This window comes from Drosophila innubila, chromosome X (assembly GCF_004354385.1).
Source record: "Drosophila innubila isolate TH190305 chromosome X, UK_Dinn_1.0, whole genome shotgun sequence".
Taxonomy (NCBI): domain Eukaryota; kingdom Metazoa; phylum Arthropoda; class Insecta; order Diptera; family Drosophilidae; genus Drosophila; species Drosophila innubila.
The window spans coordinates 39,951,505-39,977,759 of NC_047626.1; the positions used below are offsets into that span (position 1 = coordinate 39,951,505).

General features: G+C 36.3%; 1 protein-coding gene across 1 annotated transcript in view; it reads left to right on the top strand.

The window, feature by feature from the left end:
• Positions 1–13,588: 13,588 nt before the first annotated feature.
• Positions 13,589–26,255, top strand: part of LOC117794256 (stromal interaction molecule homolog) — a 119,047-nt gene continuing 106,380 nt past the window's right edge. The window contains exon 1 of the mRNA XM_034634840.1: positions 13,589–14,092. Coding sequence (XP_034490731.1) covers positions 13,747–14,092 — 346 coding nt within the window. The 5' untranslated portion in view covers positions 13,589–13,746. The remainder of the gene's footprint in view (positions 14,093–26,255) is intronic.

The following is a 26,255-nucleotide window of genomic DNA, read 5'->3' on the forward strand; positions in this document are numbered from 1 at the left end:
GTTTATTATTAATTATTAAATTTGAGGAAAAATCTAAAGAAAAGAAAGAAAATAAATGTAAATAAAAAGTTAAAAGTTAATTTAAAAATATTAATTGAAGTAAAGAAACAAAACAAACAGAATAGGAACAAGAATGCAAACCATTACAATAGCACACATAAACAGATAAATATTCATTTACATATGCACGAGATATATACATATATATATATATATATATATATACATACACGTATTCACAATTTTGACGAAACAATTAATTCACATAAACATCGCCCTTTTACCACCCAGAGAGCTCTTTAGGTAGGAAAGGTACTTTTAAGCGATTTACATATAACATCACATATACTTTCCATCGCAATACTTACGTTCAAACATATATACATTATATTTGTTGTGTCGTCGCTGCAACAACATGTTGCAAAACCATACGTTGGCGTTATTTCAAAGCTACGTGTTCCAGTTTCGTTCCTCGTCTGTCGGTTTGTTGATAATATCAAAAACATACCTAAAATAGAAAAAGTGTTAGAAACTTAGAATTAATATTACCATGTAGCTTCCCTATAATTTTAGGCAGATCCAGTAAATATTAAAATTTTTCAACGCCCAATGTGGGGGGCGTAGCTTGCAAAAAACCGAGACTATTAAAAAAAACTTGGTTGTGAATACTGGCAAGTGTCTGCCTAGGTCTTGAACATCCTAAACAAATTTTATTCAAATTGGCCCACTATATCATAAAGTTGCCATTCGTAAATAAAAAATTCTGTGTTCACCTGCGCTCAACTAAATCCCCGTTATCGAATCGAGCAGGGGGCGGAGGTTCTTCTGGATAAAAAAAACTTCCCATATTTGAATTCTATAACAGTATTATTTAACTGGCAAAATTATTATTTGTACTCTAAGTGAAGGCACTTAAAATATAATTCGCAAAACATCTCTCAAATTGCAGTGGTTTTATTATGGCTTATAGCAAGATGCAGTTTGCCGTCCTCGAAATATTTTTGAATTTTAAATTAAGCCTTATAATAATAATTCCAAGCAAACCCCCTTCACGTTGTCAGGCTTGCAAATATGCCCATCCGATTCTCCACCATAGATTTTAATGTCTAATATCTTATCGGAAGCTTATTTAATCAAATTATTATTTTAAAAATTTGTATTAGTTTGTGAAAGTATAATGCTCTTTAAGTTCGGCTGAGTGATTTTGAAGTTATGTTGAATAAAGCACGCTCCCCTCTAGAGATAAGCCTTTTAAAAATGATAGATTTTGAAAATTAAAAAAAGTTTGATTATAGAAAAATTTGTTAAATGGTGGTGACAACTTGTGCACCATGAACATTTGGATCTACGCAAGCACAAGCAAACTCTAATCATTTTTTGCATCTATTATGTTTAAAAATTTGTTCCTTAATATTTTTTTTCAATTGATTGTATTATTGCAATGAATTTGATTATTTTGAGCTGTGTTAGCATCTTTTAAATTACATTATTTTAATTTTTCCCTTTTGGAATACAATACATAAAAGGTTTCTTTATAATTTCTTTATTTTGAAGGATCTAGGGGGGCAGTTGCCCCCTCCTGGCCATACCTGCGTACGCCCTTGTTATCTGAAGTAGAAGATGTCCGTTTAATTATTGATAAAGGGGGAATGGATGGCCAACACAGGATGAAGTAGGTCCATTCGGTGGCCAACATGAGGGATATGGAGTTGAGGTGTCCATCTCAGGCAGGGTGGGTACGCCTGGGTCCGGAACCGGGATCCTGTTTGGACGAGAGGTGGATCAGTGTTGGGTTTTGTGAATGTTTGTTTGTTTACTTACCGTTTTGTAGTTTATTGCAGGTTTTGTTGTTTATGTTGTGGATTTCTGTCGTCTTTTGTTGTAGTGTTGTGTAGTTCCGTTCGCCACAGCTGTTTGTGTATCGATGCTGTAATCGATTGTTTAGACTGCGGGCCAGGAATGGGACTCTACCCTGAGAACCAATGAGCCAGCCGGCGCGGCCAAAGGAGAAAAAGCAGTTCGTAACATGTTTATAATGCTTAAGCTGCAATTTTACACATTAACAGCTCCTTTATTATCTGCGTTTATTTAAGCAATTTTTAGTTATTAAATTATTCATTCTTGAAATGTAAAAAGCTTTCAACATTCTCCAAATTTAAATCATCACAAAATGTAAGCAAACACCAAGTGTGACCAAATATTGTTATCGAAATGCATGGTCTCACATATTATCGAAATTAAATCAGCCTCAGACCTGATTTCGTCAAATCACTTAGGGCTACCACACTTTCCGTATAAATTTTTAATTTGCCTGGCAGCCCTACACATTTTTTATGGAGCAGCTGTGTACAGCTGATTGCCGAAATCAAATCTGTAACGAAACCAAATCCGAATCTGTTGCAGGAATCCCACCAATAACAATAACAAATTTAAGCGAATTTAGCCAAATTAATTGAAGGAACGCGTTATGTATATTATTTGGCTGTATGTAACTTCATACTTATGCAGGTTTATTGTATATATTCAATTTAATTTATTTAGGGCCGTTTGCTCATCATAATTACAAAGCCTACCTTAACCACATGGTACTTTAACCTAAATTAAGAATTTAACTTTTTTCGCTTTCTCATCTTGATTTTAGTATACCATTTAGAATTGTGACTAAGTTGGCAGCTCGGTTCCACAAAAAGGGTCACACTTTTTAGAAATGAGCAACACTTGCAGGTAAATTTGGCGCAAAATTGAAAAAAATGAAATTTTTTTTTTAATTGTGCCTATATCTCAACCGCTCTGAAAGCTAGAGCAACCAAATTTGGCAGACAGACTACCATAATAGTGGAGTAATTCAGAGCCTTTCAAATTTTTTCCACGCCACCGTTGTCCAATGCAAATCGCAAAAACAACATATTACAACCACATTTTTGAATATAAAACTCTTTCCTTATTAAATTACGTTTCGTGTTATTTTTAACTATTATTTTGCTTATTCTCATAAATATCAGATAAACATCGCGGTAATAAATTAGGATATATGATGATAAACAATTCAGGCCCCTAAAGGTATGCAAGAATTGATACACTGTATGACGTTGCCCTTAGCAACACCGAAATAATCGTAGTTGGCGAATGTTAAGCCCTTAATGTTTGGATGACCTGCCCTGTAACTTATAGCCTGCCAGCAACTAAATTTTTGGCTAAAAAATCAAAGTTCCCTTGAAAGCCAATTTATCTAGAAGGTAAGGTTGATATCAAGATGAAAGAACGGCCCTTAATATTATCATTGAAAGAAAGATGTTTATTATTTTTTTATATTAGCATTTTTATTTATTAGCATTTATTAGCTGCACCTTTTCCACTTTGTGTTGTGCTCTTAATTGGCGCGCTTATTTTTTTCATTCTTGACCAGCGCCGTTTCGCGGGGGGGCAAGGGGGGCAACCGCCCCGGGCGCTAAGATATTAGGGGCACCGATATTTCAAAAAGAGTTTGAGCTTAGAAGAAAGTTGAGGGGTTGAGCCTGAAATTAAATAAATCAGACAACGAAAAGTGCGAAAACAATTTTAATATGTGGCTGCAGATGATAGCAAAAACATACCAGAAACTGCTACATTTCGAATTCCATTTTTAGAATCAATCGACCCCATCATTTAGCAACTAAAATTGAGATTTGAGGCACTTTTTATTGTTTCTGATGATTTGAATTTATAAACAGGACTTTAACATTAAATCCAAATTGGCCAGTGAACTTGAAAAGCATACAATAAATTTGACAACGATTTTTTAAAGATTCACATCACATCCTTCACATCACATCAGCATTAGCACATCGTTTATTTAGCAAACTTCAAATAAATTTGAACCACTTACGATCATCAATTAGACAAGATAACTTAGCAGTTTCCGTTTGCTATCAATCGAATATCTCCAAATATGGGTAAAGTAATTTATGATTTTGCTTTCATAAAAGCTAACAATTAATACCTCAATTTGGGGGACCATAAATTACAAACCATTATAAAATTAAAGTTTAAAATTCTTACTTTTATCATGTATTTTTAAAGTATGTATTCAGGATGTTATTGTTAAATTTAGACAATATGCGGATAAAATCGCAACGACTCAGCATTTTAAAAGTCAAAGAAGTCTAAAATATTTGATTTAACTAAAAAAAACATGGGCTGACGTGGGCCTGGCCAAATTTTAAAATTAACTTCCCATAGGTCAACATCCTAAGAGTATTGTCACCCAATTTGGTTCCTCTAGCTCGAATAGTCTCGGAGATAAAAGTGTTCAAACTGGTATACCATAATCTGTCACGAATCTAATAGTACCCATTTTGATGTAACGAGCCAATTATCATGTTATAAGTTTTTATTGTAGTAACATTTAATTAATTTTAGTTAACATTTTTGACACTGGAGTGTAAATTGTTATGTTTTTAAAGGAATTATTTTTGTTTTGTTTATTTGCTTAAAAAATGTGTTGCTAAAAAGAAATTGTAGGGGATGGAGGGGGCGCCGACAAAATCTTTGCCCCGGGAGCAACTTTTTGTCGCAACGGCGCTGTTCTTGACAGATGAAAATAAATTAGAAACTACTTTTTGATTTTTCATCGCGAAGAGTTGCAATAATAGTGCCATGTTATTGTTATCACAACGCAATGCCTGTACGTAGCTTTACGTAGCAAGAAGTGTAAATAAAATATCAAATGGCAAATCATAAAATTTTTTCGCTGCTTTTTTATATAGAGTTTTTGATTCCGCGGTCGTTTCGCTCTAAGTGTAACCGGGCCTTTAAGCAGAACTCTTAATTTCATAGCCTTTTTTAAAAAAATTTTTTTATTTTTTTTTACCTATTTTCTTTTTGATTTCGCGGTCGTTTCGCTCTAAGTGTAACCGGGCCTTTAAGCAGAACTCTTAATTTCATAGCCTTTTTTTTTTAAATTTTTTTTATTTTATTTTTACCTATTTTCTTTATATTACTTTTTAATTCGAATATGGTGTAAATCTAGTACCTAGATATCCAATCTAACTAATGGACCGACGTTTGATGTTTGAGGAACATTTATTAATTGAATTGGTTTTACATTAAATGTCTTAAGCAAGCTAAGGTCTGCGCAGCTGAGCCGCCAGGTACGCTTGCACCGGAGCAGCCGCTTATTTAATTTACTTTTTTCTTTATATTACTATTAATTCGAAAATTGTGTAAATCTAGTACCTAGATATCCTAGCTGTAATCAGCAAGTCGAAGAAGCAATTCGAAATGTTTTTATATATAACTAAAGCCATACTTACATAGCGAATATGTAAAGCGATAATTTTTTTTTATAAAACTATTTCCTAATCCCCAATATAGCTAAAAATAAATTCGTTTTTGTCGTTTCAAAAACGACGGAGATATGTCGGCGGAGATATGTCGGCGGAGATATGTCGGCGGAGATATGTCGGCGGAGATATGTCGGCGGAGATATGTCGGCGGAGATATGTCGGCGAAGATATGTCGTTACCCCCAGTAGAAGTTTTCATACTATAGGCTGATTCTGAACCGATCCCTCTTACGGCAGCTATATGGTATAGGAATTCGATTTATACCAAATATGGTGATAATATTTAAGACAACAACAAATTAATATTCGGTGAAATTGGTTAAAATATCTAAAAAAACACAAAAAATTTTCATATTTAACCCTCTAGCAGGCAAAATCGAAATAGTCATTCAATCAAGTTGATATTTATTTTATAAGTAGATATAGGTAAAATAAGCTTAAGTTTTAAATTTTATAATTTTCCGTTGGTTGGAACGACCAAAATACTGAAGACCGTCTGTAAACGGTTTTGTCGGTGTGAGCGTAAAAAAATATGGCCGTTCGCTTGCATCACAAGGAAATATCGCACGCGACTTTGGCGATAACTTTTGCTATTTATTGCTTCTAAAGTTTTTTTTGAGTTAGTAATCACTAATAAAATTATTATTATAAAATATATCAATAAGCAGTTTTGAACAATTGCTTGAGTTAACCGTTACTATGTAATGTGTGGAAAATCCCTATTTACAGGTATTTTTTAAGTTGGATGTGTTGAAATATATTTATTTTTGTAATGGTTGCCTCAAAAAAAATTTTGGGAGACTGATTTGTATAAATTTTGTATTCACTTCTACCAAAATACTAAATATATGCATATTTTTCCTTTTTATCCAGCCAAATTGAAAAAATTATTTGCATTATCTTATCTTTATCTGATATAAGTTAAACAGCTCGTTTCCAGTGATTGCTAAGCCGGTCAAGTCATTGCATGCCATTTCCTTGAAGAAAACAAGTCCTGCTGCTATTTTTGTAAGGAACTCTGCATGCTATAGCTGCTCTCCGATGCCATACTCTGAATCGGAAACATTCTATACAAGAACCCACCTGTATAATATGTTTGCATTAGTGGTATTCATGTTCACGAAATGATAGAAAAGCCACTGATCATATAGTAGAATAGCTTTCTTTATGTTTGTAACTGCCCATAAGGCCGTCCATCAAAGGGACTCCTTCAAATGTGATTATTGTATTCCTCATTTATTTGCAGGCAATTGATTTCTATATATAGCTTCAGCATCCTATATAATGCAGTGCTTTAGCTCTTTCCTTATTGGAATTGACTCTGGGCAGTTGTGCTATTCCAAAATATATAGATGCCAGCCTACCGCACTTGTTATCTTCCCACAATACCAAATTAACGATAACTCGTTGAGTCTTGGGGCATAACTGGGAAGTAGACTGGATTTGGGGACTAGTTGGTTCAAGTATGGGCAATGAAGGTCGAGTGCTTTAGAGAGGCTTGAAGTATGCAGTTGTTAATGAGGATAGTTCTTCTATATCGATGGGTATGAGACCAACACTTCAGGTGAAACTGTTGCCTGAGTGTCTTGGGAAGCATTGAATGAGAGGCTTAAATCTTGAAGAAATGCATCTGAATTATCATTTTCAATAATTTTTCAATTATTTGATGGTTTTGGAATAGTATGTGTGTTTAGATCAAATGTTGTCGAAAACATAATCGGTGTCCTATCACTATTATAACTGCTAAACTTGTCATCGCTTCTACAGAATCTATCAACTCAAGCAAATTTGCTTATCAATTAATATATTTTATAAATAATAGACACAAAAATTTAAGAAAATTGCATATTAATAGTTATAATAGTGATTATCAACTCAAAAAAAACTTTAGAAGCAAGAAATGACAAAACTTATCGTTAAAAGTCGCGTACGGTATTCCCTTGTGATGCAAGCGAACGGCCATATTTTTTCCGCTCAAACCGACAAGAACGTCTACATACGGTCTTCAGTTTGTAGCTTTTTAAGAATAATGTAGTAAGAAAAGACCGACTTGTCACGGTCCTGTCAAGGTCGCCATGTAGTAATAAAGGACCGACGTTTGATGTTTGAGAAACATTTATTAATTGAATTGGTTTTACATTAAATGTCTAAAGCAAGTTAAGGGCAGCGCAGCTGCGCCAGGCGGAGCAGCCGCTTTGGGTTTTATATATAAAAGAGAGAATATTATGTGCACACAAAGAGTGCGCTATGCGCGGCAAGCTAATCGCCGACTTGGCGCTTATGCTGCCATTGCATTCTTGTGCGATCATATTACTTTGCACTTTGAATATGCTTGGGACTTATGTTTATGTGATCACTGCTACAAAGTGTTACAGTGCGTATTCGATATGTGTGCATACTACAATACTTCTAGTTGTATTTTTGTATTAATTTTTCTACAAATCATAAGAGAATAATGTTACCTACTAACAGTCTAATTCACAAATCGATAGACTTAATCAATATATTTTTTTTTTTTGGCGATTGAAATTGCAGTTTTTTTGGTCATAATTAAATTTGGTATTTTCCACAATTTCAATGAATAACAAAGTTCTGTAAAATAACGGCTTATCAGAAAATAATCATATACTTTTTAAACGTCAGAAAATCAATTCTTAATATATAATAAATATATTTGAGCAGAAATATTTATTAGTTTTCCATTTATATTTTAAAAACGGATGACCGTCTACAGACGGTCTTACCAGTTAGAGGGTTAAGGTCATGTCGCTCCACAAGGAAGTCATTTAAATCGACAAATACTCCCTAGATATAAATAATTATTATATTATTAAATTTTTAGGAATTATATCTTAAGCGACGCGTAAATATTTCAGCTACTTATGTAAATAAAATAGAAAAGAAAAATTAATAATTAATAAAAGTAAAGCTTCTGAAAATCGGTTTTGTCATTCTCGAGTAATGATGACAAATGTGGGCAAACCTCTACAAAAAGTAAAAAAAAAAAACCAATTTTTAAAAATAAAAAAAACTATGCCATAGAAAAAAAATGTTTTTCGTCATATGGGGCCCCAAATCTATCCGTAAAAGTCAGTTTCGTTCGTTTAATAGCCAAAAAGTGCAGATATGTTGCCTAATGTTATTAGCGTATCTTTATTCGTTTTAGTCCGATCCTAACAAGATTGGAATCAAAACCAGGACTTTCAAAATCAAAGACCAATTGTCGTTGAAACATAATTTTCGACCATGCAATGACTAAAAACACCTAATTTTTCAACTCAAAAAGCGGGGACTAGGAATAGATTTTATATCTATTGCTTCTAGGTGAAAACATCTTAGAATTGACCGTAGATTACCGCCCCGGGCGCTCGAAAATATGAAATTTTGAAATATTTCGAAAAAGAGTTTGAACTTGGCAAAAAGTTGGAGTGTTGAGCCTGAAATTAAATTAATCAGAAAACGAAAAGTGCAAAAACAATTTTAATATGTGGCTGCAGATGATAGCAAACACATACATGCTTAATGTATCTGAAGTTTTGAATTATTAAATACTAAAATTGAGATTTGAGTTTAATGTATCTGAAGTTTTGAATTATTAAATAGGCGTTAACACTGAATCCAAGTTGGACAGTGAACTTAAAAAGCATACAATGATTTTGACAACGATTTTTTAACGATTCTTATTATATCAGCATTGGCAGATCGTGCATTTAGCAAGCTTCAAATAAATTTGAACCACTTACGATCATCAATTGGACAAGAGAGACTTAGCAGTCTCCGTTTGCTGTCAATCGAATATCTCCAAATATGGGTAAAATAATTTATGATTTTGCTTTCATAAAAGCTAATAAAATATTACATTATAAAATTAAAGTTTAAAACTCTTTATTTTAGCACGTAATTCAAATGATGTATTCATTGTCATTGTTAAATTCAGAGAATATGCGGATAAAATGGCAACGACTCACCATTTATGTAAAAAGTCAAAGAATTCAAAAATATTTGACCTTACTAATAAACGGACGTGGCCAAATTTTAAAATTAACTTTCGATAGGTCAACATCCTAAGAGTATTGTCACCAAATTTGGGGCGCCGCAAAAATCATATCTTTTGAACCAGTGAAGATATTTTCAATTTGCAAAAAGCATTTGATAGAAAACTTCATAAGCGTTTGAATTAATGTTTGGCCCACAGGGCGACTCAGGGTTGTTGGCCAAAGTTGAAAAATATTTTCGGTGCATTTTTGACATGTAAAGTTTAAAAAAAAAACAATTTTTTTGTGTGTAGTATATTTATTTTAATCTTATTTCATTATCAAACAATATTTTTTAACATATTAAAAAGTTTTAATAACCTAATAACAAAATAAAAAACAATTTTTTTGTGAATATTGTATGAGCTTAGCTGTGTATATATTTATTTTATGCCTGAATTTCTTCAAAATATTCATCAACATTTGGATTAATATCTAATAAACTTAACATTTCGGGACTATAATTATTATTTTCTAAATCCTTTCGTGATTTAACATGTCTAAAGGATGAAACAAGTGGATCTGAAGAGGCCGACAGCATATTGAAAAGGTCTTCATTCTGTCTCTCACGTGAAATCTTGCAAGTATTCGTGTATCTAAACTTTTTATATTCCTTTTTTTTGCATTCCTGTGCTTCTTCAGACAACTCTCCAACCGATAGGCATTGGTACTCAATTAAATCTCCGCCATGATCCAAAATCCTGTAAACGGTAGGTGTAAGCAACTTCTTGGGGTACATTTCAATCAAATGTTGCTTTGTTTTTGATGCATACTCTTCATAATTTGAGCAATTTATCATTTCATTAGAATTTATGAGATTAAGAATAACAGACAACCTTTTAATAATGTCATTGTGAACACCTGTTATTTGAGAGGTCACTTCATCATTAGCAAAAAATCTTCTGGACGTATTCCCATCATTGGTAGTTCCATATTTGTGATTTGGGTAGTCCACCTTTAATCCAAGCCTGTTAATAAACTCCGCTTGAATAATCTTTTTCCGGTCAGCTCTGATTTCCTTCTGTGTTTGTTTATCGTCATATTTTTCTCCTGCAAGCTTTAAAATAAAATCCATACACTTTATTCTACAATGTAATGGAGAAATTCCATGCTTATAGCATGGAATCGTTGAATCGTCCAGATGATTTTCCTTCGTTGAATCGTCCAGATTATTTTCCGTAGTTGAATCGTCCAGATTATTTTCCTTAGTTGAATCGTCCAGATAATTTTCCTTCATTGAATCGTCCTTTGTAGAATCGTCCAGATTAACGGCTTCCTTTTTAGCAAATCCAATTTTTTTATATCCGGGAAGAACATCGACATTATGTCAAGGTAAGGAGCCTCGTAAAGTGTAATATTTTTCCTTCGTCAATCCCAAGTCCATAAATAAAGCAAAAGCTTCGTCAACTGTATAACTTGTTGCAGCAGAATTGGGTGGCGTTGAAATGCTTTCCTTTTTTCTGTTCAGCCGTAATGGACTTGCGATCTTCACTGCTTTTGTAATATCCGCTTTTGTCCTTTCCTGCACTTTCACATATTTTGAAGATAGCGCATCTGCCAAATGTTCCGTGGATATTGCTTCTGTAGCATTGTCTAGCTTGCGTTTCCTTGTGTACGTCGAGCAGTCTTCCAAAGGTTTCCTCGGTCTTCCTCTGTCTTGGCTAGTAGATGGGCCCGTTTCTTCTCCTGCCACCTCAAGCCAGTCCAAAAAGATTCTCTGAAACTTTTCTGTTGATCCTTGGCCTTTTGTGCCATTTTTTGTCCAAGTCCCGATAAATGTTGGTAATTTTGACTATTAACTCAGCTGACATCTTCTAAGGGTACCTTCAAATCATTCAGTATAGCCATTTGGAATTCAGGTTTGTTTTTTTTTTGCAATGAATATCTCGAAACATTTTGAATTATTTAAAGCCACTTCACTTCTAGTACTGACGAAAATTTCCTGAATTATATTTAAAAATACTGTTCAAGAAAAAAGCAGCTCCAGATATGTAATGGCTCTTATGAAGTCAAAAATGAACTGTCTAACAACATTGACTGCATTTCATTAAACAGTTTTTTTTAATTAGGCAAAACAATTCATTAAACAGGTACACACTTCCTTTTTAATTAGGTAAAAAACAACACCTAGTTGAAACAACTTTGAGAGGCTGTCACGCCCACAATTTTTACCTGATTTCAAACATCTTTTGGATTCGTAATAATTTTTCTCTATCGAATGCCTTTATTACTTTTTACGAACGCTTTCGTCAAAAAAATTATTTTTGCCACGCTTTTCGGCCTCTTGTAGTGTGCAGCGTTGCGTCATCCGATTGCGACATTCGAGAAGCTGTGCGCTTACCAGAGGCGTAAATGCTTTGAAGCATTTCCACTTTTTGTGAAAAAGATTGCAAAGCGGCAGCAATGTCTATTAAGCACGGAGAGTTCCCACTTACCTCATCCATATATTGCTGTTTTTGTCCCGCATCTTTGGTTTGCGACGCCATAATGTAAGTGGAATCCATTGTGCTGCTTTCCAGCATTCTGCCCGTAATTTTGGCCATTTTGTTGAGGTTAGTTTCCATCCATACCGAAATGACTGAACGGATCAATGTTGGAACACATTTTTTTTTTATAATATCACCACAAAACCTGCCACAATAGAATTAATTTTGAAACAACCGCTTGAAAATTTCCGATCTATATAAATATTATTTAAGTTTAAGGTATGTCTTATATAATTAATAAATTAACTCAAAATACATTTCATTCAGTTATAAAAAATACTTTAAATTACTTCAGTAAAATAAATATTTTATTTAATCTCTCCAAAATATTGTTGTTATTTAAAAGCATTGCATGCACTGATTCAGAATCACCACCTTTTGCTTTTAGAGATTTGAAGAACATACATTCTTATGAGCAATATAGCTTCGTAGTTAAATTAGTCTTTGTAGTTATTTCAAAGTTATATAGGCTAAAATTATTTCGGAGACTAGCCTTTCTTAAGCACTTAGAATACCAGACCCTTTTGCTTTTAGAGATTTGAAGAACATACATTCTTATAAGCAATATAACTTCGTAGTTAAATTAGTCTTTGTAGTTATTTCAAAGTTATATAAGTTAAAATTATTTCGGAGACTAGCCTTTCTTAAGCACTTAGCATAGCAGACCCTTTAAAAAAATGATTATAGGTACAGTAGAGTGGGTCTTTTTTTTTTTTTTTTGCATCAATGCAGTTGTCAAAATCGTAATTTACGACGAATTCGAAGAAGGCTTGCCCAATAAACCATCGGTCTAAAATCTAAATAGAGCTTTTGAAATAATATTAATTTTTTTTTACGCCATACAAACTCACTGACTCTATTATACAGAACTGTTTTACAAATTTTTTACATCCCAAAAGCACAAAAAGCCGTTGTCAAGGGCACAGAAACGAGCAATGGTTGCTGTTAAATGTAAAAATTATGAAATTAAATTGTTTTTTTAATTTAACAAAAGTGCTTTAAATATATTTTAAATTAATTTTTTTTTTTTTTTAAATATACCAATATAACTCATTTTTGTGTACCCGCAAATAGGTGTGAAAAATTAGAGCTCGGGCACTTCTGTATCTTTTATATAATTTCATGAATAGAACCACTGCTAAAATTGTTTTTGACAACTATGAAACTTCAATCAATGAAAGATCCAATGTTTCAATTTTATTTTATTATTTTCTGTGACGTGATGCCAATACGAATGGATTTTGGAAGTTAATCCCTCTTAATCGCAGCAAGATCGGACTAGTAATAGTTGACTTCAAATTCGTAATCAGCGAGCCCGAGTAATGAGTTTCAAACAAATCCCATGAAGTTTTAAAAAAGTGTCCGCCATATTGTTTTTTTTGGAGTCATTTCAAAACCCTGACGTGATGGGGTTAAATGGACTTCGAATTTGGATTAAGCGTCCCAAAAAACATATAGTAGGCATAGTAAGACCCCCAGATCAGAAAAGAAAATCTTTTTTTTTGTGTGGTTGTGTAATTAAAGCAATACAAGCACCCAAAAATAAGCCGAAGTTTTTATTAGATAATAATTTCTATAAAGCTATTTTATATATTTTGAAAAAAGTAACGGGTATTTTATGGTCGGGATTTCGAGTTTTAATATAATGTTTTTTAGTATTCATTAAATATGTAGCATATATATTTAAATACATTAATAAAGTATTTTGTATATTTTATTTTTGATTTCCCTTTGCAGGACATCACCGTTTTATGAATAATTATGTTACACAGCAGTTGCTAACAACATATAAGAGGTAAAAACAAAATAAATGTTAAAGTAAATGACTCCACAATTTTTAATTTAAAGTTATTGTGTTATATATATTTTTTGACAACTTAAAAGTCAAAGTACGAGGTGCAAAATGCTCTCAATTTGGAAGAACTCAGTGCTAATTTTTTTATACTGCATATCCGAATTCACTTGCCTTGTGACCATTGGCAGTGCAACTGGAACTACTCCAGAAACCGAAATAAGCTTAAATCGTCATAACATACATCATCCACAACAGAAAAATATAAATGGAGAACCACTGAGTGTGCATTCAAAAATTTCTACGTCTCCAGAGGATACTTCTACCGCAACTTTGGAGGCATTACACTTACCCTCGACACAACCGTTTACTGTCAGTGGTGAAAATTCTCTTCACCATAAAAGCTCGTACAACCTTCTAAGCGAAGCTATGTCCCAGGCGGTCAGCAACGAATTCAGTAAGTATTAAGTATATCTGCATATTAAGGGTGATTATACTTTTATTTATTTTTAATTTTTTTTATTGAAGAAAGATCATTGTAAATATAAAGTTTGAATTCATCACCATTGTAAATATTAAGTTTTTGTCAATCCCACTGCTCAAAGTTATCGCATGCTATATTTTTTTTTTTTTAAATTTTCTTATTGACGCATATTGGACCAATGTAGTTATGTTAAAAACATCGATACATCGATGTATCGAATTCTTGAAAATCTAAATCTGATTCATTGATGTCTTAACCAGAAAGCTTGCAACGCGTATATTCGAGTATGAACAAACACCAGTGCGAAAAATTCAATCAAATCAACTCAGCGGCTCAGCCGCAACGTGTTCGATTGAGCTCCGGGCCTCTTTGTTTACGATCGGGTAACGAGCACGATTGTTTGTTTACAAGCTAATCGGCTTGATTGAGGCTCGTTTATGACGACACCCGAACCCAAATATGTGTTTGGGGGTCTGAGTTTGGGTATAAGTATGACCTCGAGTTTTGATTTTTAAGTATGCAAACGGGTATGTGTACGAGTATGAGCTCGAGTCTCGGTTTTTGAATGGAAGAGGCTCGAGTGGCTCGAGTAGCTCGTAATTAATAATATATGAACTATTTTATTTTGAAAATTCTTAAAGAACGTATTATTAATAATAAACCTTTTATTTTGTATTTTAATAAGGAACTTATGTTTCAAACATTTTATTGACTGCATTTTTTAAGTTAATTGAACGAAAGTAGCTAATTATTATTCACCTTATTTTAGAAGTTTGACACATAAAAGTATGTATGTTTTATTTTAGTTACTGACCTAGGGCCTGTTTTTCTATTTAAGGGGTTTGATAACTATACAACAGATATTTTGAAGTAAAATATATAAAAATCAATGTCAAATTTGAATTTTTATATTTTTTAAAATTTAAGGAGACATTGAAAAACTGGCCATTAGTTACTAAAGTTTTTATACCCTGAGCCCATTGAAAATGGGCAAAAAAGGGTATTATGTGTTTGGCAGAATGTATTTAACAGGCAGAAGGGGCGTGGCAGACCCCCAAAAGTATATATTCTTGATCAGGATCAAGAGCCAAGTCGGCTGAGCCATGTCCGTCTGTTTGAACGCGTCGATCTCAGAAACCATAAGAGCTGGAGACTTCAAACTTGGTGTGTAGGTTCCTGAACACCAGGCGCAGATCAAGTTTGTTTTTATTTTGGATCGGATCACTATATCATATAGCTGCCATAGGAACGATACATCGAAAATTAAGTTTTAGTATGGAGAAGTTTTTGTTTGTTGAAATATCAGAGCCAAACTGTTAGAATATGCATCTGGGGTGGTATTATACATCCTGACCAAATTTGGTTAAAATCGGTCCACTATATAATATAGCTGCAATAGAATACAAAAAATCTTGTTTTTTGAGATTCTTAATCGAGACGCTCGAGCCTTTTACATATAAAAAACGAGACTCAAGCTCATCCCGTACACATACTAGGGCTGTCGAATATTTTTTAAATATCGTATCGATAATATATTTTGTTTTGAAAAATATCAAAATTATATTTAACATATCGATTTAAAATATCGATATATTTGATATATTTTATATTTTTATTATTTCCTCTTTTCTTACAAAAAGTGATACTCTGCCCAACAAGAAGAAATGATACGATTTATAGATAATATATATTAAGCATACATAATATTGTTTATCTCTTTGATTTTAGTATGTAATAAGATACATTGCTTATAACTTTAATTTTAGTAATTTTAGGCTTAAGGTAACTCACTTTTCATTAAAGCAACTAAATGCACTATATAAACATGGTATATAATGAGATACATTGTTTATTACGTCGAGTATGTAATGAGATACTAAATTTTTTTTTATATTCGATATAAATATGTTATATTTAATTATATAATATAAAAAATGAACGAAATTTTAGCTCCAATACTTTGATTTCACGGACTTTAAAAATAGGCTTTGCGTTATGTGGAGATCTGTCATTCGGCTACTAGTGTCACAGATGACACATTTTATAGTGGACGCCAGCCGCTCCGAAGGCACTGACCTACCAGGGCTGATGAGGTATCTTAAAGCGATTTTATGAAGTCCCTCCTTATGCGAATTCCAGAACTGCAAGGGATCACTTTCCCATGAAGCATCCAGCAAGCTGAGATATAACTTCAGCTCACTATTTTCGTGGTCGTATTCGCTCGCTACCCAGACTACAGAGTGACCAACACAAAAATATCATAAAATATCCCAAAAAAATAGCGCATATTCGATATTTGGACAAAAAAAATATTACGATATAAATATATCAGTTTTGGAAAAAAATATCGATATATTGATATTTTGATATATTACCAACAACCCTAACACATACCTGTTTGCATACCAAAAAATTGATCAACCCGAACACAAGCCAGTCGGTTCAATCAGCACTCGTGATTGAACATAAACGAACATCATAATTTCGGGTTCTGTTGCTCAAACTGACCGTTCGTTTTGAGCCCACGCTCAAACGAACACGAACCGATTGCTCGACCATAGTTAACAAATCACAACGAGTTCGAGCCAGTGCTCGAGCCTGATCGAACATTTCATACCCGTTTCAGTTTTCTGGTCTTAAGATCACTGTGCCTTATAAAGATCACTGCGGACGGCAGTCCGCGTTAGTGACGAAAGCAGCACGATTAATACCTCAATCACCCAAATCCGATAACTGGTTCAAAAGATAAATAAATTTGAAAATTTTAGTGGACTTCTCAAAATGAAATGAAAAGTCAGTTTGTTTGTCTGTTTGTCTATTTGCATCAAAGCGCTAAAGAAGCTTAAATGTAATGATGGGGATTTATTCCTTTTCGAAAATCTAGAAATGTTTGTTCTACGACTTTTTGAAAAAACCGCTAGTTTAGCGGGAAAACGATAAATCCCGCTAAAATTAAAACCTCAACAGTTTCCAAACCATAAAAGCTACAGATATGTTCTATATATCATTGGAAAGGTGTGTTTGAGGGCTTTTAGGCGTACCTTTAAAATTTTAATTTTAATAAAAAAAAAAACGGAAATTGGCATTCGGCACTGCGCAAAAAGTAATTTTTATGTACAAAGAAGCTCACCCTTTTTACTCACAGTGCACAATGCCAATTTTCGCTTTTTTTATTAATTTATATTTTTATTTTAAATTTTTAGATTAAACTATATTTTGTTCATCACAAAATTGGATATCAGAAATTTTGGGGCTAGAAATTGCTTTCGTCACTAGACTTTTACCTCGTGTAGAGGTTTTTTTTGTGGGTACATATATACAGATAGTCAAGAAAGTGTTTTGCAAACAGCTTATACGTCTATGAAACACCATCTTTTAGTTCATAAGAACAGACGGACATAAGCATATCGACTCGTCTGATGATGCTGATCAAGATTATATATACTTTGGGGGTCAACCATGCCTCCTTCTCGCATATGATATTAAAATACATCATAAAAAATTTTGCTGCCCCCCACCCCCTAATTTTCATCCTGCGTACGCCCTTAAAAATTCATAAAATACATGTTCTATAATTTTGTAAATTATATAAAATATTTTTCAACCTAAAAATGTTATTGAAACTGGATGAAAAGCGATTTTGTTGAATTCAAAAATATGTTCGCAAAAACTAAATCTCTGACATTTGAGGAACACCGACATTTCGAGCAGTTGCTTTTAAAAGCAATTCTCTTCAAAACTCTAAAGATTTCTGGAACACACCTGATTTTGAACTGACAGAAAATATCACTGCGGACGGCAGTTCGCGCTAGTGACGAAAACAGCACGAAGGGCTCGAAAGATAATATGGAAAATTTGCTACGACTGTTGTAAGCTAAAAAGCCTTATTTCACCTGTAAAATGCTACCTGAGTACTTTATATAAAAAATTTAAAGGTACGCCTCAGAACTACCTTTCCAACGATATATAGGACATATGTGTAGCTTCTATGGTTTGGAAACTGTTGAGGTCTTAGCGGGACTTAGAGTTTTCCCGCTAAGCAAGCCATTTTTTCAATAAGTTGTAGAACAAACATTTCTAGATTTTTAAAAAGGAATAAATCCCCATCATTACATCTAAGCATTTTTAGCGCTTTGATACAAACAGACAAACAGGCAAACAAACAAACTGAAAAGTCCACTACACATTTCCAGTTTATTTATCTATTGAACCAGTTATGGGTGATCGACGATTTGGGTGATCAAGGTATCAATCGACTCGTATTTTTTATTATAATTTTTACAAATTAAAAAAAATTTACCAAAAGCCCCAACAGCCCCATTAGCTGCTATCATTTATATTCTGTCCCTCCCACTTACACCCCCGTATGTCATGACCCAGGTGAGCTAGAAAATGTTTTAGTATGTCGAGCAGTAGTATACTCTGAGCGCAGGTACTCTTTTATAAAAGTTGATTTTCGATCAACTGTTCCTATGTCAGCTTTATGATATAGTGGACCGATTCAAAAGAACTTCGGCCAGGATGCACAAATCTAAGTTAAATGTATATTCTATCAGTTTGGTTAAGATATCTCAAAAAACAAAATACTTTTTCATGCTAAGACTTAATTTCTAATAAAGCGTCCCTGTTGCAGCTATATGATATAGTGTACCGATTTTAACCAAATTTGATCAGGATGTATAATACCAGCCCAGATGTACATTCTATCAGTTTGGTTCTTATATCTCAACAAACAAAAAACTTTTTCATAATAAAATTTCATTTACGACGTATCGTTCCTCTGGCACCTATACGATATAGTGGTCCGAATCCTAAAAGAAAACTTAATCTGCCTATGGTATCCAGGAACCTACATACCAAGTTTGAAGTCTCTAGCTCATGGTCTCAAAAATCGGCGCGTTCAAACAGACAGACGGACGGACATGCAGACGGACATGGCTCAACCGACTCGGCTGTTGATCCTGATCAAGAATATATATACATGAATAAAATATATATATATATATATATATGATCAAGAATATATATATCCGCCCCCTTCTGCCTGTTACATACATTCTGCCAAACACATTATACCCTTTTTTGACCATTTTCAATGGGCTCAGGGTATAAAAAGTATAAATAATTTTCGTATGCGTTGCAGAAAGACACAACAAGTTTAGGTCAATTAAACTAGTTTAAGCCCGAATTGTCAAAAAACAAAACTAAACTTTTTGGCAACACTGGCTTTTTCTGCAACACAAAACAAAGTTTTCTGGCAACACTGGTTATTTTTGTCGCGCAAAAGCTGACTGCTACACAGGTTTGCTGATATTCCACTTTATTGCTGCTGTCATCTTTGAACGCTCAGTAATATGTATATATAATAACAATGTTCAATCCGGTTTAGTTATAAAAAAATTAACTTTATGTTGTAACGATCCTTAAGGCTTCAACGGGCTAACTCGGTCGGCGTTATGAGTTCGTGCAACAAATTTATATTATGCAGCACTTGCGAATAAATAAGAAAGCAGATGGATATTCAATATAAATGGTATTTGTTTATTAGCGACGCGATGGCCGACTCTTTTAAATTTCAATGTAGGTTTATTTGATTTCAATGCGTTGCGTTGCTGAATGGTGTCCTCGGGTCTCTGTCCTGAAATCCGCTGCAGGCTCGTCCTCGTCGGTCGCTGGTCTCACTCCTGGTTGTAGCTCGATTCGTTTTCTCGTACTGGGAACCCTGCGACAGCTAGGATTGTCGAACGTAGATCCTGCGACGTCAAGGATAAGTCCCCCTTGACCCGCTCTTGCAGGGACAACTAAATCTATGTCCTGCTTCAGCAAGGACGGATAAACTAGGTCCTGCGACAGCGAGGAGAATGAACGACCCTGATCCTGCGTTCTCCAAGGACTCTCCGCTTAGTTTTGCCCGCTTACAGCTGGGTTAGCTCAAGCCCTGCTAATGCGAGGACGACTACGACTGCGTCCTGCAACAGCTAGGTTCTCTTAATTTACTCCTGCGACAGCAAGGCTCTCTTAATTTACTCCTGCGACCGCAAGGCTCTAGGATGCTAATGCTACTATAACAATTACTGGATCCTGCGACAGCGAGGATATCTTTTCTGGTTCCGCGTCAGCAGGAACTATATCCTGCTACAGCAAGGATATCTACGATGTTTCCTGCGACAGCAAGGATCATAACCTGCTATTGCAAGGATATTTCTGATGCGTCCTGCGGCAGCAAAGACTATATCCTGCTACAGCAAGAATATCTACGATGGCTCCTGTGACTACAAGGATTATAACCTGCTACTGCGAAGCTATCTACGATGCGTCCTGCGTCAGCAAAGACTATATCCTGCTACAGCAAGGATATCTGCGATGGTTCCTGTGACTACAAGGATTATAACCTGCTACTGCAAAGTTATCTATGGTGCGTCCTGTGACAGCAAAGACTATATCCTGCATCAGCAAGGATATCTGCGATGGCTCCTGTGACAACAAGGATTATAGCCTGCTACTGCAAAGTTATCTACGGTGTGTCCTGCGACAGCAAGGACTATATCCTGCTACACCAAGGATATCTACGATGGTTCCTGCGACAGCAAGGAGTATAACCTGCTACTGCAAAGTTATCTACGGTTGTCTTGCGGCAGCAAAGACTATATCCTGCTACACCAAGGATATCTACGATGGTTCCTGCGACAGCAAGGAGTATAACCTGCTACTGCAAAGTTATCTACGGTGTGTCCTGCGACAGCAAGGACTATATCCTGCATCAGCAAGGATATCTGCGATGGCTCATGTGACAACAAGGATTATAACCTGCTACTGCAAAGTTATCTATGGTGCGTCCTGCGTCAGCAAAGACTATATCCTGCTACAGCAAGGATATCTGCGATGGCTCCTGTGACTACAAGGATTATAACCTGCTACTGCAAAGTTATCTATGGTGCGTCCTGCGGCAGCAAAGACTATATCCTGCATCAGCAAGGATATCTGCGATGGCTCCTGTGACAACAAGGATTATAACCTGCTACTGCAAAGTTATCTACGGTGTGTCCTGCGACAGAAAGGACTATATCCTGCTACACCAAGGATATCTACGATGGTTCCTGCGACAGCAAGGAGTATAACCTGCTACTGCAAAGTTATCTACGGTGTGTCCTGCGACAGCAAGGACTATATCCTGCTACAGCAAGGATATCTACGATGGTTCCTGCGACAGCAAGGAGTATAACCTGCTACTGCAAAGTTATGTTTTTCGGAGGATCCTGTGTCAACAAGGATTGATGTTTTGTCCTGCTATTGCAAGGACCGATCGGTGCTACTTGTTTGCTTGCTCTACTCCAAATGTCCCGCATGCGCTGTTGCGCGCCCTTTTATACTCTGGCTGCCGTAGGCAACGGGACTTCTGCTCTCTTGCATGACAGAGGCTTTGCTGAAGAGGGGCATCACAGAGGCGTCGCTGAACATGTGCAATTGTTGTGGGGAACACATATTTGTTCCTCACACTCCCCTCTTTCTTTGTATTTTTCTTTTATTTAATTTTAATTCCCGCATCTCTCGCGGAACACGCGGATTCGCCCCTGCCCCGCCTTAATTTCATATCGGCGCCCCTCATCCCACACCAGGTATACCCCGGCGCTTCCCGGGGTTCAGCTCTTTCGATGCCTGGACCACGTCCCGCGGCCAGGGCACTCTCACCAACTCCTCGTACCTGGTGTGCGACCTCGGCCGTCCCTTCGAAACTCTCCTCCTGCGCCGCCCGTGGGAATGCCAGCTCCAGCCCCAGTGACCACCCGGGGGTGCGGGGCACATACCCTATTGGCCCCGGTGGGCAGATCGGCTGCTCACAGGTGGGCAGATGGGCTGCTCCGGGGGGCAGGTCGGCTGCTCCGGGGGGCGGGTCGGCTGCTCCGGTTGGCAGGTCGGCTGCCCCATGACCCTGGCCCGCTTCGGCGCTGGCGCCGCTGGTGCTGGCGTGGTTTCCTCCTCCGACTCCGATGAAATCTCCCACACTGTGGGGGACATGGCGCGGGGCGGGATCGCCCTGCCGCCACTGCCCGATCCTCGTCCAAGATGGGTGACGTGGCCAGCTCCAGGACGTCGGTGTGCCCGGCCAGGTGTAGGTCGGGCAGCTTAGGCGCCCTCCGGCGAGGGTGAAACGGCAGCCTGGTGGGTTTTCGCGTTGTCGTCTGCGTGTTGCTCATCCTGTCTCTTGATCTTCAATGTCCAGCTGCGTGGGCGGTCGCCCTTTATAGTCGCCGCGCAGCGCGATTTTCGGTTTGCCCTTTGTTTCCTTTTGGTCTCTTGTTTTCTCTCCTCTCGTGCCCTTTGGCGACCGCCACCGTCCTCTGATTGGACACTTGTGCCCAGGATTACGGTTTCTCTCTCGGGTTTTTTTCCCCGCTATGTATGTGTGTATGTACAATTTGAAAATTGTAAGCTGAACACAATTAATGGTGTTAAATTGTTAACAATTTAATTTGTACCCCCGCCCACAATTTAATGTGTTAACTTATTAACAATTTTTATTATTTTGTTTCGGGGCCAAATTGCTTTGGGAAGCATTATTAACATTTATTTCGGCTGTTAATAATTTAAAAATGTGAAGCGGCCATACTGGGCCAAATTCTTGCCCACGCCCGCACGGGGGCGCGAACCCCGATCTTCGGTCTAGAACGCACAGCAGACGGCGCCTTAAAGCAGAGCGCCGCTGCCGGCGGTTTCTGGCTGTAATCGCAACAACAATTATGTGTGCTAATTGCTTGCTTTGCTGACGTCACAGCAACGTAGCTGCAGCTGTTGGCAGTTCTTCACTTCCCCTTTTATGTGCAATTATATATATGTATATATATGTGAGCAATAGCGATCTCGTGTTGTATTTCCCTCGTCGAATATATATATATATACATAGATATATGTCCATATATATATATATATATGTATCTCTGTGTTGGCGATCTCGTGTTGTATTTCCCTCGTCGTATATATACATACAGTTTGTCAAGAAACACTTTACACACCGAAAATAAATTTAATTTTTTGTCTTTAGGTATGAAAATAATAGATTTTTATTCAAGTTAAACCAATTTTTTTAATGCATAACAATTTAATGCTTAGTATTAAGTTAATATGTGAAAAGAAAAAAACAAAAATATAAGTAGGTAAATATAAAACAACAAAACTAACATTACTTTTTTTTGTCAAGAAACTCTTTACACTTTTCGTTTTCGAGTAACGTTTTGCTCTTATTCTAAGAAATAACGGTGCTTTACCGTTAACTATTCTTTTTGCGTTGCTTTATGCTGCGCTATTTTTGCATTGCTTTTAATTTGGTTACGAAATTTTGCTCAGAGCGCATCTTAAAAGGAATTTACTTAAATTTTCAAAATGCCTGGGAAAAGATTAACCTTTGAGGAAATCCAATTGATTTACTATAATCACCAGTTGGGCAAATCGGTTGCGGAACTAACAACGATGTTTTCTGTTGCAAAGAAAACCATTTACAACGTTCTGAGTCGCGCGAAAAACGAAGGAACTCTTGAAACAAAGAGTGGAGGGGGCCGGAATAGAAAGATTGGCAAACGGGAAGACCGCTTAATGATGCGAAAGATTGACCAAAATCCACAAATTTTGATCAGAGCTCTTGCCAAGGAGCTTGAGGAAGAATGTGACTTGGTCGTATCACACGAAACAGTACGCCAAGCCATTCTACGGCATAAGTACTCTTCAAGAGTAGCACGAAAGTAACCGCTGCTTTCGTCAGTCAATGTGGAGAAGCGTCTCACTTTCGCAGTGAGCATGATCAATCAGCCGATTGAATACTGGGATGACGTCATATTTTGCGACGAAACAAAAATGATGCTCTACTACAATGCAGGTCCACCCAGAGTCTGGAGAAAGCCGTTAACTGCGCTGGACAATCGAAACATCATTCCGACAGTAAAATTTGGAAAACTGTCGGTTATGATTTGGGGGTGTATCTCTAGCCGAGGAGTCGGAGATCTGGCATTTATAGAGAATACAATGAATGCACAACAGTATCTCCAAATTTTAAAAACCCATTTGAAGGCCAGCGCGGAAAATTTTGGTCTTATTACGGACAATAGGCCAAAATTCAAATTTTATCAAGATAATGATCCCAAGCATAAAGAGCTAAATGTGCGAACATGGCTGCTGTACAACTGTGGAAAGGTCATTGATACACCACCCCAGAGTCCTGATCTTAACCCAATTGAAAATTTAAATTTTGCCCATTTGAAGAAAAAAGTGGCAAAAAGGCAGCCCAAAACCCGAATTCAGCTAAAAGCTATTATTCTGGAAGAGTGGCAGCAGATCCCCCTTGAATATGACCTTCCAAAATTGATCCATTCAATGAAAAAACGGCTTCAGGATGTAATTAATGCTAAGGGAGGGCATACTTAATATTAAAATTAGCTTCAAATATTTAGATTCGCAAAAAATTTTGAATTAACTTTAATGAAAACGAAAAGTGTTTCTTGACAGTGTCAAAAATGAGTAATGTTAGTTTTTGTTGTTTTTTATGTTACCTACTTATATTTTTGTTTATTTCTTTTCACATATTAACTTAATACTAAGCATTAAATTGTTATGCATTAAAAAAATTGGTTTAACTTGAATAAAAATCTATTATTTTCATACCTAAAGTCAAAAAGTTAAATTTATTTTCGGTGTGTAAAGTGTTTCTTGACAAACTGTATATATGTACACGTACATATATATATAGATATGTACTCCTGTTTACATATATTTGCTCCCTCGTTGTGGTTGTGCTAATGTTTATATATGTATATGTATAATGTATTCCGCGCATAATAAACCTCGCAGATATCTGTATTTGTTATTATTAATGTTCATTTTTTTTTCTATACATTACATTATGTATGTAAGTGTATATATATAGTTGTCCTGTCCTGAACGCCTGGTTTACGTCTGGCGCCCTATGGGCACCCGACTATATTACCTAAACATTGTTGGTATCCGGAGTATTCCGTTTTAGTTGTAGCAAGATCCCAGTGATCCCAAGTATATAAGATTTTATTTGGTTCAATTCGTTATAAGTTCTTTATTTCAATTTTAATATTTGCATGAAGGTCGAATGCCGGTCCGCCAAGCTCTGACTTCGCCGGCCAGTTCTGATTCCCACGAAGTCTTGGTCGCGCTGGCGGCGGCGTCGCTGTCGCGGTGTCCACTTGCAGCCCAACGTTCTACAGCCCGTCGAGTCAGCGTTCCAAGTCCGTTGACTTGCTGAAGCAGCGGCTACGCTGAGGCGGCGGTCACCATATCCGCTGTTGCTCAACATCAGCAAGTTCGGGGCGACGACCCAAAACTCGCGATCAGCCATGGAGTACATGGCAACGTGCATGTGACGGTCAAATTGCACTGTCAGCAATGCGGACATCGACGGCGACTAGAATGTGCAGAGTCAAGGGGGAATATCTGCACTGTTAACTTATATATATATGTATATATAGGTGTCATTGCTCATGTAATAGTTCCTTCGCTGTAATTATAGACACATATATATAAACCTAAACATATGTACATAATACATTTCGCGCATCATAATTCCCTCGTTGTGTATATTTGTTTAATTGTTCGGCTTAATCAGACGCGATGCACCCAACAACAAATAGCGTCGCTCTATTTTGCCTTTGTTGTGCATTCTCTCTGAGAGCAATTCCTCTCAGTTGTGTTCAAATCTGAGCGTCTTGGTTGTCGGCAATGTGCAATGCATATCAGCGAAATATAACTGTTCTTCTCTTTTAGCTTTCCTTTGTTTCGCTGTCTTGCGCCGCTCTCTGTGACTTAGTTGTCGGGTCATTGCTATGCAAAGACAACGAAAAGTAAACAACAACAAATGTTTGTCTTTTGCTTTGCCGGCCACTGACCGCCGCGACAACAACAAATGTTTGGGCTCTCTTATCTTTCGTTCGCTATGCGTTGCGTGAGACGTAAACAACAACAACATTTTCGTTTTGCTTTGCTGCCCACTGACCGTCGCGACAACAACAAATGTTTGACTCTCTTATCTTTCGTTCGCTGTGCGTTGCGTGTTGGTCCGTTGCGTTCGATGCTGCTCTCGAACAAGTATGCACAGTGGGCCGTGTTGGTTGTCCCCACGTTG